The sequence below is a fragment of the Oreochromis aureus genome, linkage group 3 (assembly GCF_013358895.1).
Source record: "Oreochromis aureus strain Israel breed Guangdong linkage group 3, ZZ_aureus, whole genome shotgun sequence".
Classification (NCBI taxonomy): Eukaryota; Metazoa; Chordata; class Actinopteri; order Cichliformes; family Cichlidae; genus Oreochromis; species Oreochromis aureus.
Window position 1 is genome coordinate 14,435,010 of NC_052944.1, and position 18,231 is coordinate 14,453,240.

The following is an 18,231-nucleotide window of genomic DNA, read 5'->3' on the forward strand; positions in this document are numbered from 1 at the left end:
ATCATGCAGATGCAAATAACACCCTGATACACATCAGTATCAAGTTGTTCATATGTGTTCGTGCACCTTGCCCGTTGCAGATGTGTGAAAGGTCAAACAGATGAAGAGCAAAGTGTGAAGAACAAAAATGAAGAGGAGGTGACAGAAAGAGCGGGGTGCTTTCTGTAACGTCGAAATAAGATCTGAATCTTAGCTGGTGATAACGGATAAATCCATCGGTTTGTTGTTGAGCATATGTTGACGGGATACATGCAGATTTAGTTGTTATGGCCTAGCCTTCTTCTGCATACCTGTTAAGAGGCACTTTAGCTTTACAGCCTGTCGTGGAGTTCATTGCGAGGCTGCTCTGCAACTGCTTCACACTTCAGGAAATGCACATGACCAAAACAGGCTTAATGGCCCGGCACATAAAAACCTGTAAAACCACAAGCTGATATTTTAGCACACTGCTTTTTGAACTCGTTGAGCATTTAAGTGCGTAACTGGGTGAGCTTCAAAAGTGACGGTAGCTCAAAGTTGTTAACTGGCTGCCGGTTGTAGCAGCATTTGAAAGGCAGATATATGCATGAAATCGTGCTTTCATGCATAAGATAAACATCTATGCAAGAAAGCTGATATACGAGTACAGTGCTAACCCTAACCCTACATTTTTTTATATTTTGCTTATGGTCTGGGCATTGGCTGCTTTTGCACTCACTTTCAGTCCTGTCCTTGTACCTGACATTTTCAGAGGGTTTTTTTTCTGTTTATGATTGACCTGTGAATCAGTAAAGCATAAAAACTACAGCTAATGATTTGCCATGATTTGGGACTGAATTTCAGCCAGTGGTGTTGGAGAAACTGGAAATATGAATACACAAAAGTACCATCAGATATTCATCCATCATGCAATACCATCTGGAAAGTGTAGGATTAAAAAAGGCTTCATTTTTCAGCATGACAGTAATCCCAACTACACCGCCAGTGCAGTAAAAGTATTCGTGAATAGAACAACATGCAGTGGAGCATTATCATTCATTAGATGGCTTTCCCCCAAATTTCTGCACCTATTTGCCATTTTCTTGGCAAAACATAAAGAGGGTGGCTCAAGACTTTTGAGATACGACACCATGGCTGACATCACCATAGGGCCAGAGCCATGTGACATATGGGTCACCTGCTCAACCCAGTGAGCTATACCAGTGTAAGTCTATCAACTTGCACTGAATTTATGTTGATTTTCTTCACTAACTTTAAATAGCCTAAATATTATTAATATAGTAGCTCTTTTCCAGTTTTAGTGACCAAAACACTTAAACAGACACATTCATTGAGCACTTTTAGTGCTATTGTGCAGAGCTTTTCCCTTTACACATTGTGTTGCTTTCCATCTGTATTAGGAGTTTTCCCACTGTATAGTTTTATCGTCAGGCAACATAAAGCTATACTAAACTATACTAATCAGCCAGTCTGTTGCCTGCTGCAACACTTATCCCTGATTGTGATTGGCCAGATGCCGCTAACACCATCCTTTTCCTGTGAACACACAGGGGAAACCCTGAGTTGATTTAGTGAGTTGATAACCAGCTTTGTGTGACTGCTGAATCCCTGAATGAATCCAGATAACGGATGGATATCCTGCATTTATTGAAGTTGTTTCAAAGTACCGGGCCCAGATGTTTGGATTGCGCATTTATCCAGGGGAGGCTCATAACTCTGTGCTCAGTAACACTGAAGTTGTTGCTGTTATTATGCTGAAACAGAGAAAACGGAGAAAGTTGGTCTTTGTTTAGGCGTTCATGACAGGATTAGCTCGGATTACATTAAAAAGTCCAGTGTCTTATCTTTTAAACAAAGAATGAATGAATACATAGTGTGACTGGATTTTTTAAATCTGGTCACACTAACATCTTCTTCACATTTCTTTGCTTACCACATAATCGTTCGCATTTAGCTCCGGGGACTTTTTATGCGACTGTTTTTAAAAATGAGCCTAAAATTGCGACACACACCCGCTCACACTGACAATGACATGAAAGAAATAAAATGTGTGTCACTTTATTAACCAAGTCACTGCAAAGAGAGAGAAACAAAACTTTTTATGTCACTCATGGTCTGTACATTTACACAGACAAAAAAAATTAAATCACAGTTCCTGTTGTGGTAAATGACATGGTTGCCTGAGTATCAAAGTACTTCAAAAAAGTAAAAAGAGTCAGTTGCGCATCTAAAATGCTAAACTGAATAGCTGAAATGTGCAAAACTGTAGCTTTTTTTAAAGCTCGAACAAGTGGAGTCACATGAGATAAAGAAGGCATTGAAACTGAACTCAGCATAAAAGTTTGTGCAGTTTGCTTTATGGCCAGAATTTGGGCAAAGTCTTCTCTGGAAACAGACACTGTAAATGTGTAAACAGCTTGTTTTGGATATTCCAAAGAGGAAGTGCTGAACCGAATAAAAGAAAATGTTGACTGCATGAAAACAGTGCCGTAATGTGTGTGTGTGTGTGTGTGTGTGTGTGTGTGTATGTGTGCCCTTTCCCCAGCATTTTTTTTCTCGCAATTGGTTCACTGAGAGTTTAATGAGAAAGACAGAAACTCACTGCTGCTCTTCTACTTTATGTTTTTCTTCCCTCGTTCTGTCTGAAAGAAGAAGGAGTGTTAGAGAAGTTGGGAAATTTACTTTCAATATGTAATCCAATTACTCCAGCAGCAGGTGAGGGAATAAAAAAAGAGGGATAAAGAAGGATGAAGGGGATAAATAGCAGCAGTGGCTGCAAAGAGAACAGCCTGTACCTGTTTGCAAGCCAACCAGACACAGCTTGGCTCATCCAGGCCAGCATTCATCATGTCAGCATTTCTTTTTTTTTCCCCCTCCGTCTTTAAATCTCTTTGTTCCGACTGTTTTGTCACCCTCAGCTCAGAAGAAACCCTCAAATCTTCCCATTCACATCTCGTGTGCCCGCCGTCCTCTTACGGTATCTCTCAGCAGTTAAAATGCACAGCGTGTCCGACACAAACCAGCCACCGTTTTAACTGTCACCAGAGCAACCGGACAACAGAATTAAAGCAGAGATGGAGAAAGGAAGGAAGAAAGTAAGAAAGGACGTCTTTGTGCTTTTCGTACTTTTTTTTTTTTTCGAGGCTGGGCTTTAATGGTGTGATTAAGTGGCTGGAAACCAACAGAAACAAAAACAGAGCGTGGCAGCAGGAGAGAAGTGGAGGATGAGGTCAGACCGCTTCGCTGTCCTGTTTTGGTCCAGAACAGAAAAGTCTTTTAAGCGTCTGATTGGCTCCTGGCAGGACAAGGAGAGCGGGGTGGTAATCGAGAAACTTGTTTAAAGAAGTGACTTTGAAGAAATCGTTTAAATTTGTAGAGCCACTTTTATTATTAGTTATATTTACAGACAGCACAGCTGTTTTGGACACATACACACACATACTTATTACACTGCAGAGGACTGATTAGTTTCATATTTAGTTTGTGAAAACACAGAAATATACAGGATTTTAACAAATATTAAACTTGTGCAGGAGGTTGTGATTTAATGGCCACGAGATTGTTTCATCGATTCTGAAGCAGTCTTAACAGTTCCACTTTTCAGGCTTCACTAAATCAGCTACTATTTTTTTTCCTTTTTTTTTTTTTTTTTTAAACAGCGGCTCTTCCAGTGCGACCACATCTCATATTAGTGTCCTCGCCTGAAAAAATTCATCTTCCCATTTTGGTGAGATTTGAGAGAATAAATCAGCCCGGAAAACACAAACAGAAAATGACTGGTTCCTTTTGGTGCGTCCCTCATCTCACTGTCAAACAATGACTTGTGTCCGTCAAGCCGTCTCGCATTTCAGAGAAACGGAGAAAGCAGCAGTGCAAAAAAACATGTTCTTCGGTCAATTCGCAGCCACAGCGGATGAGAAAAGAAGAGCCAAGCCACTCTCCCAGCGTCTTCAAGTCAAGCCCGTAGGCAGAGGCTCTTGTTGGCACATCCATTCGGTTCCTTTATGTGTGCGTGTGTGTGTGTGTGTTCGTTCAAATGAAGTGGCTGGCTTTGACCACACTGTGGCTTGGGTACACCAATTATGGGTTTGACCAGGCAAACACTCACTCGCTCTTTCTGGAACACACACAAGCGCAGGGTGGCCCTGCTATAGCTGCACTGCATGTTTAAAAAAATGCAGCCATGTTGTGGTTTTCTCATGGCTGTGAGCTAATCCGCTGTCTCAAATCATTATTCCAGTCTGCCGCCGGAAGAAATGCGAAATGCACTCAGTCCTTTGGAAAAGATCGCAGGCACTGACCAAAAATTACTCTTTCAGCGTCATCTTACCTCTTTGAAAAAAGCGATTCGTGTCAAATATCTCCCAGGTTGTCATAAATGATATCGGGTGCTCTCAGCCGTGCTTGTTGATGCTGGCTGTACCACATAGCAGTAGCTGGAGCCTTAGATTTTGATACTCTGCTGTATACCACTTTCCCCCCGTCTCCACTACCACCACCACCCCAAATGTTGTTGTTGTTGTTCACATTATTGCCGGGACCTCCTTTTCCAGGGGGCAGAGGAACTGGCTCCTTACGAGCGAAACCACCCCTGCCTGGCTTGGGAGCGGTAAGGGGCTTGGGGAACCGCGGCGTCGGAGGCTGTGGTGTGCCACGGCCCTGGCCGAACTGGGGAGGGGATTGTCTCTGAGGCTGCTTCCCCTCCTGTCCTGATGGGGTCACCGTGTCCTCTTGTCTCCTCTGGCTGTGAGGCTCTGCGTGAGCCTTGTCATAAATAAGCATTCCTAAGCTAGCAGGTATGCTTCCTTTTGCACGACCCTCTGGTTCGTCATATATGTGCTCCTGGGAAGAGGCAGGAGGTGACGGAGCTCCTTCTGCGTTACCTCCTGGGGGTCGCCTGCTAGTGTTCAACGCCCGTCCTCCCCCTCGTCCTTTCCCAACACCCCCGTTCAGACTCAGTGCGTTCAGATCCATAGTGATCTGATCGTACACATGCGAGTACAGATCTGGGTGCTTCCTGTGGTTACTGCCTGACGGGTGATCCCCGCCCCCTCCCACGGAATCGTCGCCTACTGGTCTTTGGCGTGGAGTGGGCACTGGAGCGTTGGCTGTGGATGGGCTGCTGGTTGGGTTCTGACCCTTGATGCTGTCCACCGGGTCAGAATAGAGACAATCAGCGCTTTGCAGAGGCAAACGGACTGAATCAGCCGGTTCAGAATAAAGGCCTGCGCTTTCATCAGTTAAGCACACACCTTTGCCCACATGTCCTTTGGGAGACCGCGGAGGTGTCGCTGCACCTCCCAAAACCCCCAACATCCCTGGAGGCTCTGGTAAACTCCTCCCTTTAAGTGCCGTTCCACCTCCTTGCACCCTTCCTCCGTCTCCTCCGTCTCTCTTTCCGAGCACGCCGTCAGCCGAGCCTGGTTTGCTCCCGCCCGAATCACCGTCGGCCTCGCGACTGCTGCAGCTGCTGCTGTCGCCACTTCCCGTCGCCATGCTGGCCGAAATGGTATTGCGGAGATGTTGAAGCGATGCCGGGCAGTCTGATTCAGAGTTCAAAGGGCTGCTGAGGCGGCGCTCTTCAGCTAAAGCTTTCTGCGACTGGATCGCCTGGTCGACCAGTATGAAGATCTCGTTCCCTTGTTTGGTCTCAAAGGTGAAGGTGCCGGGGCCTGAGTCGCACCGTCGGCCCGCCTCGAATGAAAACATGACCTGGAAAAAGAAAAAAAAATGGTTAATTGAGTTTCATCTAAGATTTAGAGTTAAGTGTGTCTGTTACAGAAGGCATTGAACAAATTTCAAAATGAAACAGAAGCAACAGAAGCTAGTCACACAAGTCCCAGCACTTCCTTTTTCTAGTGAACTTCACTTCATTTTCAAGTTTTCTGATTAGATCTGAATAATAAATTTACATCCAAATTCTAATTGAGGCAGAAAGTTGAAAGTCATTATCTGTTTCCCTTCCAACCCGCACCAGCGATGGCATCGATACTTAAACATAAACATCATGAGTAGACAAAGTAAACAGCCTCTTTTAAAGGTCATCTGCTAATTTTAAGTCCTGATCTTGAGCTTTGAAGCATCTAAGTGACACAAAACAACCACAGAGTCGGACCCTAAATATATTTGGTGACGCTGAGGCTCAAACCACATGTATACGCGCTGTCATTGTTTTCACTTCCTACGTATAATCAGTTGTGCGCCGTGGGTTTAAACTTAGGACAACACACATCCTTTCCAAGTTTGTCAGACATCAACATGTTTTGATGACCTGAGGAGATTTTAGCCATTTCTCTGTTGCTCTGATCGTTTTTCTGCCTATCAGAGTATATTTCACTCACCCTGTCCCTGCCGTATCTCCTCAGCAGCTTGTAGGGCCACACCAGAACATGCCTCTTGGTCTTTGGCTCCTTCAAGATCAAGACATCGCTTTCAGCTTTCAGCCAGTAGTTGCCCGCAAGCCCACAACGCTCTGAGGCCTCGGTCCGTTGAATGGTTACCCAGAACTCGTTCACTGCAACAAAATAAGAGCAATTTTTTTCATAAATCTTCTAGAAAATATCTGGCTGGATTAGATTAACCCCTGAGCCCAAAAGACTGGACTGCTTTGTGACTTACCCTCCTCTCTGGAGTAGTAGATGAGGTTCTCGGCCATCTGCAGGTCCTTGGGTCCTCCATTAGAGTCTACAGCACCGCTGTTACTGCTGCCACTTCCGCCCTGCTGGTCACATAAACACAACAGACAACCAGACACTAAATTAGGATAGTCACAGAATGTACACATAAACATATGTAAGCTATGTGTCGCACATTTTGTCCCGTTTCCCTCTTATCAACCTCAACCGCTCACGGCAGATGGCCGCCCCTCCCTGGCCTGGTTCTGCCGACGGTTTCTTCCTGTTAAAAGGGAGTTTTTCCTTCCTATCGTCGCCAAGTGCTTGCTCATAGTGACTTGTCTGACTGTCGGGTTTTTCTCTGTGTTATCGCAGGGTTTTTACCTAACAATGTAAAGCACCTTGAGGCGACTATTGTTGTGATTTGGTGCTATATAAATAAAGCTGAATTACACTGAATTTCATATAAACACAGCAGACGTGAAGGACCAAGTAAAAAGAGTGAGAAGAGAAAAGAGTAAAGTGTTAGAGAGGCTGAGTGTGCAGTCTTCCTCCTGGAAACTCCCTCTGGCTTCCTTTCTGCAAATATCTGCTATGTTCATGTTTGTGTATATGTGTGTAGGCGCTCACATGGTATAAGCTGCGGCCTACATAGACACTCCAAGGGCATGTGGGAAAATTTGGAAGACTCACGCACAAACAAAAAGAAAAGTCCACATTGCACTAAATCCGCTTTTTCATTAAATTTGTGCAGATATTTGTGGTCACGTTTAGACTTGTAGACTACAGAGCAGAGAAGCTAGGTGCAAAGAAACATATTGTAGATACAACAAGAGATAAAGACATTAAAAAAGACACACAGGAAGCCTTAAAAAACACACACATCCACCCTGTTATTAGTCACACACTGCAAACTCTGCTTCCTATAGCAAACCGAGCATCAGCCTACAGCACTGAAAAATAAAGTCGGTGGAGAAGTGCGAAAATCTGCAACTTTCTAACGTCCACATGAGGCTGGTTACTAACGTGAGTCGGTAGGCGCCCATGTTAAAATGACCAAGTTCATTTAAGACAAATGAAACGTTTTGAGGCCTGCAACAAAAAGGTGTTGCAGGCTAGGTGACTTTAGCTGCTAGCTGTCTGCTAGGCTTCACAGCCGCTTATAGGAATGACTGAGCTTTTCACTATAAAACCTGTATGGTTAGTCAAGTCCAGTATTTTATTTGTATATTATTTAGTACTAATTAGCAGGTGTAGGAGTCTTTAAAAACTATAAAAATACCTGAAATGCAATGTCGCACATGGTATCCATCCAATCCTTGGCAACAGTCTTTTCTGCTGAAAACACGTGCGTCTTATCATTTGTTTCCACACAAAACGCTGCCATGTTGTCTTTGGGACAGCTCTCTGTCAGTGCAGGCAGGATGGAAATGCACTCGGACAAGCGAATGATCTTCTTGTCCAGCTTCCTGGTCTTCTCATTGGACCCGCCTATGGTGCCTCCGCCACCTCCACCTCCACCACCAGGAGCGTCGAAGAACTCGAGGCGGGCGATGCCATTTTGGCTGGCAGGGTAGAGGACGAACCAGTTCTTCTTCCATTTCTGTGGAAGTAACGAGAAAAATCAGTAAACATTATTGTAGCTAAAACTGAGAGAAGCGTTTTAGCACCTTTCACCTGACTGGTTTTTTTGCAGCGACAAAGAGGGAAGCTGCAGAGTATGTCACAAAAACTCATAACATGGTTCAAGGGTGTTTCTTCTGCCTTTTCTTTACTTTTTTAAATTTTCATTTACTGATGGTTATAAATGCTGATATAGGTAGACTGGGAAATATCGGTCTAAAATACTGGACCACTAATAAATCAGGTCAGCCAAAAAGCTGTTTAGGCTGCTGCACACTCTAACCATGCATTTCTTACATTAGTTGTGAAGACCAAATCAGTTGTTACAGGAAACCTTGACAAATATTGCCATGTGGATAGAAGCATGACTCCAAATACAAATTATTGTCACTGCAAAACGTGTGAGGAGGTTACACATTCTTAGGTTAGGTCATATTTCAAGTACAGGGTGTGTAATGTTTACTTTCTTCTGAACACTTCTGTCATAGTTTTTATTTTCGAAGTTTTACTGATATTGTTCACTTTACAGTACAAATCTTTAGAAACACAAGTTTGTCTTCCATGTAGCGATCAGACAAGTAGGCTGAGTTTAAACTAAACCTGAAAGTTGCCTAAGTGGGTGGACAGGCTGAAAGGGTAGAAAAAAGTGAATTTGAATTGAAACAAAAGATATGATTTACATTATCCTGTTATTGTCTGTCGAACGAGCTAAAAGCCATTTGTGTGTGGTTTGATCTGATAGCAGTAGAGGGGAACACAAAATTGTCCACAAATGATTAAAAATTGATGAAGAGTAAAGTTAAGATTCAGAAATTCTGAGTCAAAATGAGATTTCCAGGCTGTTCTGTTACTCTGCTGCTCTGCTGTCTGAGGCTTAATGTAGGAGGCATGTGGTGATGACTCCAGTGCAGTTTAACTCAGATCTGTTGCACAAGCCATTGTTTCCTTTACATTCAATCAGCAGCAGTTGCAGACCTCAGCATTAGTCATCATTGCTCATACAGAAAAGTCATCTTAAAAGCATTTAGTCATCTAGAGTTTACACATAGATTAATTTAGTATATTAAAATAATTCTATGAGTTTTTGAGGTTTAACAGTTAGTTCATTTTAACCTAACTACTCCAGCTCTGACTGCATCTGTACATCACTTTAGGATAAAAATAATAAATAAATATCTCATTGAGGATGTTTTGGGTTTACGTGCCTTCTGTGTAAAGAAATGTGCCTGCTTTATCTTTTATCTCCCAGGATAAAAAAATGACCCGGACAAAATTTGGCGACAGGTTTATCATTTCTACCCCGAGGCCAGCGGTGAGGAAGCAACAGCTAACAATGATCTCTTCCTCCACAAACAGGGACAGCAGCAAACAACGTGACACGCGATCCGACACTGAACAATGAGAAGCTCGGCAGGTGTAAAAGAGCCCCGGCGTTCACTGCTGAAAATAGACATGAAGACATGTACGGCTGCATGTAGTCAATACAGTGTAGACTAAAGTAGTGTTTATCGTGAAGCTGATACCACAATAAATCAAACTTGTTTTATTTAGAAAATTCCTCCAGGCTTTTTATTCTTTAGTCATATGTGGACATTTCTCCTGAAAAAGTGCGTCTATGTGTTTTCCCCTTAAATCATTCAGCGAGGCCTGATAGTCAGACAGCTGAGTTTGTAACGGGAAGGTCAGGGGTTTTTAAAGTCCTTCGACCAGCAGGGAAAATCCAGCGAACAGAAGTAAATGAGAAATATGAAAATTACAACGGCAGGAAAGGTTCTACTTCACTGATAAGAAGCGAAAACATTATTTAGTACATCAGAAAATTAAAGCTCAAAGAACCTGAATGCTGAGTGGAACAGCAGCCACAGCCCAGTGTGTGACTTCTGACATCCATTTAAAGGGTTAAAGCTTTATTACGACATGATATATGCAACTTAACATAAATACTTTATCACAGCACATTCATTTGTCATGTTGGGAGACACACAAGGGTTAAAACCATTTACAGTGGCTTCATGTCATTCAGCTGTCTTCCATAGAAGTGTGAGAGTGAGTCAACAGGAATTATAACAGGATCCAGAAGCTAAAGAGATTCGAAGGAATTCAGCCAACTCCTATTTTACTTACACCTGCTTTTCCTACTGACACGTTAAAGACCTTTAATGCTAATTAAAGTTATTATTTATTGTTTCTCTTTCTAGTCTTCTCATATTCTGAGTGTCTTGACCAAGCAGCAAGTAGGAAAAACATAGTTTCCATTTGCCAAATATGTAATCAGCTCTATTCTGACAACAATTTAGCTTTATTTTGAACTCGTGTGCGTTAGTAAACAAAGAAAAGGACGTGTTGGCTTGGACATCTCCTAGCTATCCAAAACTTGCTAAAACAGTTGGTGTAGCATATCATATTGTCTGGAAATGAAACCAGTATAGTTTTTACATGATGTAAGTTTACGTTTGTGTAGCATGCACGCACTGAAACAAGCACAGATATGTCTGACGCTAAGGGTAATAAAGGAGCAACTTTAACTAAATTCAACAAGAAAACTGCTTCAGCTGAAGGCAGAAACAACAAATTGAGGCAAAAAGTCACCATCAAGCACAAACAGGCTACGGAGGCATGCAAGGAGGAGATATAGAACCAGCTGATGTGTGGGCCAAAGTAATTAACTCAACTGAGCATCGTTGGCTGCACTCTATACGGCAGGAAAAGCAAACGATGGATGGAAATTCCTGATGTGGTCACAGTGAGGAAAAGGAAGACTTTAATCAGCAGGTTAAAAAACCTGACCCAAGATACTTTTATTTTACTTTACATTTGACTTCTGTTGTGTCACTACTGTTGCTCCCTAACGCTGAAGCTTCTGTTACCTTGTTACAATAGATTCACGCTTTGAATTAGTTAGACAGCAGCTCATCGGACAAGAAGCATGGATGCTGTCCTTCATTTGATTTTGCTGCCTGCAAGCTGGGAACATCAATAAAACACTGTTAAATATTATTTTTCTATGTCGTCAGAAACATTTTAGTAAAGTCCATTGAAATATTGTTATTTTATTATATTGTTATAATTTTGACTCTATAGAGCTCAGGCCAGCAGACTAGCCCAGCAGTCAGATTGATGTAAATCATGAAATACTTTAAAAGTTCATATTACAACTATTATTTGCGTATCAGCTAAGAAATTCACCAACTCCAATAATTACGTCAGCTTGTGGATTCTTTGGGATTCATTGATTAGACTGTAATAGACAATCTTTGTATGCTATACTTAAGGAAATGTAGTGAAAATGCTTGTTAGGACCAGTAAAAGCTCTCAAAACTGAAAGTACTGCATCTAAATATTTGTATATAACATACTGGTGAAGTACACTTAACTGTAACTGACAAATAAAGGACTAAAAGGATAAAGAAGAAGAAATAAAATAGAGCACCTCAAGTGAAATGAAGTACTTCCTAACTGTACTTCAGTAAATGCTCTGCCCATATTTACTGTCAACCATCAGTTTGCCGTACTGAATAAGCCCTAACGGCTTTTTCATTATCATTCGCTGCATGAAAATAATCAACATGTGACTCAGTATGTAAAGGTGGAATTATGATATTTGCATGACGCTTCAGATACAGCTATAGCAACAGGGTTTGTGTATATCTACAACCTACAGGGTCCTTAGTTGGTCTTTCTGAGGTTTCCTGTTAAAGCTGAGCTGGATAACCTCTGAAGGCCTTGAGGTAAATGTGTTCATAATAAATGTCTTAATATCCCTGTCAAATGTAGCCATAAAAGAGGTCCCCGCATTAAATAAGACAGCTTTACCAAATTCCTTCACGCACACACACAGACACACACTGCAGCCTTTAAAATGAACTGCCAAAACGGACAGGAAATGTGTGGGATTGTCATAACTCAGGATTCTCTTTGCTTCCTTCATCTGAATCCTGGTCTGTGTCAGTGTATATATGTGTTCGCTTGTGTGTGTGTGTGTGTGGGTCTGTGTGAGAATGTTCGCCGTGGACCGTACAAGCGAATGCACGCACACAGACCGCGATCAGCCCTTCTTACAATGTGATGTAATTCAGTGGTATACATGAAAAGGATGTGAGACTTTAAAGCATGTGCGGGTGTGCGACTGTGTGTGCGTGTGTATTATGTCTGTCTGTGAAACAGCTGCTCCATATAAGGCAACCGGCCGTTATCAGCCACTATTACACAGAGTGGAAATTATGCAAAAGAGATGTATCTGAGCGAAGGAGCGAAACTTCCTCAGTGATGTCCTGTCTGTTTGCATGAGCTGGAAGAATTGAAGAGAAGCACATGGCCCATACTTATCTACATGTCAGGGGCATTATCTAAAAATGTGTATCAATAAGAAGTACTTAACTCACAAGGTATCATTCCCCTTTACATTGGCTGAAAAGATTTCCCCTCTTTTCAGCATTTTCATGACTGACTACCACTTTAGGGTAGTATAAGAAATATAATATGTATGTATGTATAATATATAATAATAAGAAGAAGAAGAATGTAATAATAATAATATAAGTCTTCTTCTTTCCTTCAGGTAGCTGTGCACTGAACATAATGGTGGAAAAAATAATGAATTTTGCAATTCTGTCACATATTCAACGCTTTGTTTGTTTATATGCCACAGATTCCACTGTGTTTCCAGTAAGGATTACATAACTTTGGGTTTCATTTGCTTGTCCTTCCAACTGTCATTACAATAAGTGTTTGCATACAGACAGATGCTTTCAGGCAGGTAGATATACATTTAACCAGTCTGTCGCTGCATGAACACGTGATGCTCTTTGTCTGTAATAAACCAGTGTAATAACCCACTTCACCACCCTCTTACTGGCCACAGACAGACCTCAGTGGCACATACAGGGCCAGTGTGTGTGTGTTTCTTTAAGCATAAAAGTTTGTCTGTATCATGCTGTGTGTTGTTGGTAATATGCACTAAAAGGAATCTGGTGGAAAACAGAGGGCTCTCTGTTTATGTGTGTCTTTATGTAAAAGGTAGACAAACGAGTAAGAGGTTTTATAAGAGAAAAGGAGATGGCCAACTGCTCTGACCACAGGTCTGCTGCCCTAACCTCAGTCCTCTGTGGTGTCCATAAACTCAAGCTTTTCTCAACTGTTTGCAGATTCTCTCGACCCAAAAACCAAACGTGAATCACAATGAGCTCAGATTTGAGTGAAACTAATGTGAGAAAATAACATTTGAGCAAACCGCAATAACTGCCTGTTCGGTTCATTTACGCTTTCCGTTACTCGCTCCCAAACGATCTGCTGATTTGACACAAATTATATTTGCGCTACTACACGGTGAGGCTGATACCATTATGCACACGCCGTATGGAAAAACAGCTATGTGTGGAGTGGAGATTTTAAGGGCGATGATAATGTCTGTGAAATCAGGTAACACAGGTAAGAGGTCGCTCTCAGTGCCAACACGGTTTTCAACAATGACGTCGTCGCAAAATGTGGAAGTTGAGGTCTAAGTTTAGCCAAATCGACCAGCAGATCCAATAGGAACAGGCGCTCTGATTACCGATTAATCCTCCGAGAATTTTCATGATCATCATTTGGTCTGTAAATGTCAAGAAATATTAAAAATATTACAAGCAGTCAAAAAGATCAAACAGGAAATCTAAAGATCCTGGAAACAGTGGATTTGTTGGAATTGCTGCATAAAAAACGACTTATTATTAACAAATTTCTGATGACCAGTTAACTCGTCATTATCTTAGCGCTAACTACCAGATAAAACAACAACTCTCAAATATATTCACTTTAAACCAACAAGTATTCCCTGGAAACTGGAAACGTTGGATTTTTTGGTCTGTGGTTCAATCCTTGGCATCAGCGATGACATGTTACTCAAGTTGCTCCTGACAGGGATGGCTACCAGCTTTCATGTCAGCTCAACCATCACCAGCGTGTGCAAACATGCGAATGAGGTCCTTATTAAGACGCTGTATGTTCAGTTTTCTTTACCTGTTTCAGCGAGCGCGTGCAGCATGGGCTTTACATTAACAAATGACCAGAAAAAATGCTGTGAAATGTGAAGACTTTCTGAAATGTATGTCTCGGAGGAAGTCTGTCAAATATAACAAATCATTTCCAGCCGCAAGAGTACCGAATTTCTGATGCGCAGAGTCAGAATGTTAGACTGTTAGTAAACGCCACATGTGGCTTTTGTGCGTGCCTAAATGTTCATACGGTAAACTGTTTAGCTTACTTTTATTACAAAATTAAACAGCTATACTGTAATATCGTAGTCCATGACAAGGTTTATTTTTATGGTCGTTTTAGTCAACAGAAGAAGGGTAGTTCTGTTTTCAAGTATTCGTATTTTTAGGGTTGGTAACAATTCTGAAAAAGTCACTGTGCTGTAACACGATACCTGTATAGAAGTATTAATGCTTACTGAAAGCATGATGACCTGTTGACTAAAGGACGCAAGGGGGAAAAGTGCACCGGAAATAAATCAGAATAATGACGTTGAGCTTTTCTCTGTGTTCTAACCAAGTGACAAAAGATTTTATTTTGGGGTTTTTTTATGCCAAGATATGAACCAAACTCACTGAAGAACTGTTGTGCCCGAAGTTACTGAATGGGAATGAGGGCTTGATAAGAACAGGAAACGATAAGCACAATGACCGCACCCCAACATTAAAATGTACGCAAAGAAATTGCTCCAAGTGTCTTCCAGTCACCTCAGTGTAAAGTGCAGTAAATGTTTTGTAAATTTCGCTAAAATTTACAGAACTAACACTTTAAAATACTCACATTATAGTTATAGAGTTCGGTCCAAACACATCAGGTATTTGTAAAATCAGGAGGACATGAAAGTAAATCATTATGCAAAGAGGGGAAAATATCAAATCTAATGCATAAATGGGGATTTTCAATACTGCCAGCATAATACTTTGTATTATTCCTGCAGGCTATTCAAGGAAAACTGCACACATTCCTGTATGTTACTTCCTCAAACTACAAATGATTTGGTGTTTGTTTTCCGAGAAATGTGATGCAGCTACTGAGGTGCTACCTGCAAATACAGACAATCTGACACACAAACCCATTAATCCACTGCGAGGACCTTCAGACGTGAATCACTGTTGTATAAATGTAGTGGCCTCCGGGCACGTAATTCCACTTCATTCCGACACACCCCGTCTGTTCAAGTGGCAGCTAGCTCCTGGCTTTAGAGCTGCACCGTCATGCCCACACCTGCACTCTTCAAACTCAAAGCTTTTTGCAGCTCCAGCATGAAAGTGGACTGCAATCTGCAGGCCCAAGATTTCTAAATCCAAATATTTATCTCAAACACGGCTTTCCAATAAACGATATTTACAGTGTACATAAAGGTGCCAGGTGCATCACCCCAAATATTTGCCCTGTTTTACACCTCTGCATTGCTCAAATGTGCTTCTGATTGGTTAAAACAAAGCAATATGTCATATTTTTGGATCCTATGAATGCCGCTGTAACACAGAGTGGCATCAAAGGAAAAGCAGAAATATTTGTCTTGTAAGTTATAGAAGGATGATGCAGATTCTGGTTAGCTTGCGGATGTGGGCTACTTCTGGTAAAGACTTGGCACTGATGATAAAATGAATGAATACCAAACAAAAATCATTGTGTGACCTATTTTTTTCAACCAGATCAGCAAATGGGGCGCATGGCCGCCCGAGTGCCATCACAGCATCTACAACACTGGTCAAATAAAAGTGCCCACAGTGGGCCAGATCTGCAGAGTTTTCTCTAATTAAATTTTACCCATCACAAGGAGCCAGCCTGTGGAAGCAGCTGTCCTCTATGAAGAAGTTTTTTTCCTGAAGTTGACAGAAAAAACCCCTCAGATGATAATAGGAGCTGTCAGCATCTTTCAGCTTCAAACAAAATAGTTTTTTTGTGTGTTAGTGTGTTTGTTTGTTTGTTTCAATCCTTTATCTCTAGCACGTATTTACCAAATGGGACAAAAACATTAACAAGTTAATTTAATCAGTGAAATAAACAGCTGATTAGAAAATAGCTAAATATAAAATGCGGTCTACTGTCTACTTCACGTTCGACAAGAAGAACAGAGTGAAACAGAAACTTGGGTTGGACACTGCCATTTCACTCTTAAGTCACATTTTCCGACCATACACGTGGGAACGTCCTACCCTGTCCACTGACAGCTCGAACGGTTGCATAATTCACCCACCAAACCTCGCACTAGTTTCAACACTTTCAGATCAGCCAGCATTTTGCTTCCTGTTCTATTCTGCTCAATTTTTATACTTTCTTTATACCCTTCAGGGTACTTCTGGTCTTCGGTCCTCGACACTCTGTAAAAGACAACGCCTCGCTTTTGAAAATGGAAAGATTTAGGTCTGATCACGCTCTATTGAAAACAGCCTATAAAAGGCATTGAAACTGTGTTTTGGGTGTATGAATATGCATTGTGAAGTGTTGATTCCAGGGCAGGAAATGGAGCCAGAATGTTTTGTTGGTCCATGTCATATGACCACAGAGAGACGGAGAGACAAAGACCCTCTTACAAATCTTAAAGAGTAACCCAGCTCCTATGCAGTGGTGCTCTGAGGCCGAGGGCTGACACCAGCACGCGCACAAACACACACAGGTAGCTGTGCCCAGTCTTGCTGGCTGTGTGTGGCTGTGAGATGACACAAAGTCTGCATGCTGACAGCGAGTTTAAATGGTGTAAACAGCAAGTACAGACAGCTGAGCTGAAGTGAAAGTAAAGACTGCCATCGTTGTAGAAAAAAGATTTGGTTTCCGACTCTACTTTAATGGTTTAACACATTTTTATCATGGGTTGTTGTGGAAAGTCACATAAAGCTTGTCACTAACACACACACACACACACACACAACCAAACTTCCCTTCCTGACAGTACTCGGGGAGCTTGAGTTCACTTTAGTTTCATGTGTTCTTGCATTTAGCCCAGAGATGAATTTGCATGCACACTGATGCACATCACCTTTACTCTAAACCACCACACCAAAAAAAGGCCAGATCACTGAAGGCACAGCCACTGACTTCCTCCTTCTGCAGGTACAGTACCATTATCTTTGAAGCCACTGGCCTGTAATTGCACCAGTGCTCTGTTTACTTGCCACGAGGTACAAAAAAACTCCTCAGTCTGGTGGAGGTACAAAGTTAACATCACTTAGTTGTGATTTTTTAAAAATCAAAATATGACAACATAATGCTGTCACAACAGTTTTAGTGCCTCTTTCTTCCCCTAACAGGCTTTATTTGCTTCTCAATAATGAGCAGCAGCTATCCACAAAACTGGCTGAGTACAGAGTGGAGTTTGTGTGTTTGAGTTTCAGCTCTCTTTACTTTTAGTGACCCTGAATAGATTACACGGAAATAATATCTGCTGAGATAAGAGAGAGAAGTTATGACTTGTTTATTACAGGCTTATTAAAGTACAACCACTTCGTTTCATTTGCCTGTAATATAACACTGGCTGTGGCTACACGCACTTCCTTTATTTCTGTGAACGCAACATTTTATTAATAAAAACAGCGTTTTTTTCTTTTCTATTCCTGGGTCTTACCTTTCCAAACTTTTGATGCTGCACATAAAGCTGTCCCTCCTTAACGTGGGTGTCCATGCCCCCCAAAAACGCCAAAGCCCGCCGTCCTCCACAAAGATGAAACTGGACTTGAACTTGACAGAAGAGAATCACCTTTTTTTTCTTCTTTCCCCCCCTCAACAACTTCTCTCTTCTCTCACTTCCGCTCCACAGCCCTTAAACCGTGTTTATCGCGACGCTCGCGCGCAGGTAACAGTGTCATGGTGAAGAAAAAGAAGAAAAAGTTCCAAACTGTCACCGAGAAGTCCTCACAAACTTAAACAATGTCCAAATGTTGTCGGCTGCTTTGACTATCTGTCGCTTCTCACTCCTCCTGCAGAGATGGACCAATGAAAAGCCGCGCTTATACGACAACGCGTCACTTCCGGGTATCGGTTTCACAATAAAAGCGCTGAA

At 41.9% G+C, this 18,231-nt stretch overlaps 1 protein-coding gene across 2 annotated transcripts; it reads right to left on the reverse strand.

Annotated features, from left to right (window-relative positions):
• Window positions 1–3,342: 3,342 nt before the first annotated feature.
• On the reverse strand, window positions 3,343–18,160 carry dok1b (docking protein 1b). Of its 2 annotated transcripts, none has more exons than XM_031736807.2 (5): window positions 17,797–18,160; window positions 7,876–8,196; window positions 6,598–6,697; window positions 6,321–6,493; window positions 3,343–5,691 (listed from the first exon to the last, which is right to left on the reverse strand). In XM_031736807.2, the coding sequence occupies exons 1-5, from the start codon at window positions 17,851–17,853 to the stop codon at window positions 4,333–4,335; spliced, it is 2,010 nt and encodes a 669-aa protein (XP_031592667.1). In that variant the 5' UTR covers window positions 17,854–18,160; the 3' UTR covers window positions 3,343–4,332. The 2 variants fall into 2 exon arrangements, with proteins under 2 accessions (XP_031592667.1, XP_031592666.1); XM_031736806.2 differs by having other exon boundaries at window positions 6,598–6,700.
• Window positions 18,161–18,231: the final 71 nt, after the last annotated feature.

Coding starts and splice junctions, on each gene's coding strand:
- dok1b (XM_031736806.2), bottom strand. CDS start 17,853: ATGGACACCCACGTTAAGGAGGGACAGCTTTATGTGCAGCATCAAAAG. Junction 6,701..7,875: donor TGTGCGACATTGCATTTCAG/GTATTTTTATAG, acceptor TTATGTGACCAG/CAGGGCGGAAGTGGCAGCAG. Junction 6,494..6,597: donor CTACTACTCCAGAGAGGAGG/GTAAGTCACAAA, acceptor ATTTTGTTGCAG/TGAACGAGTTCTGGGTAACC.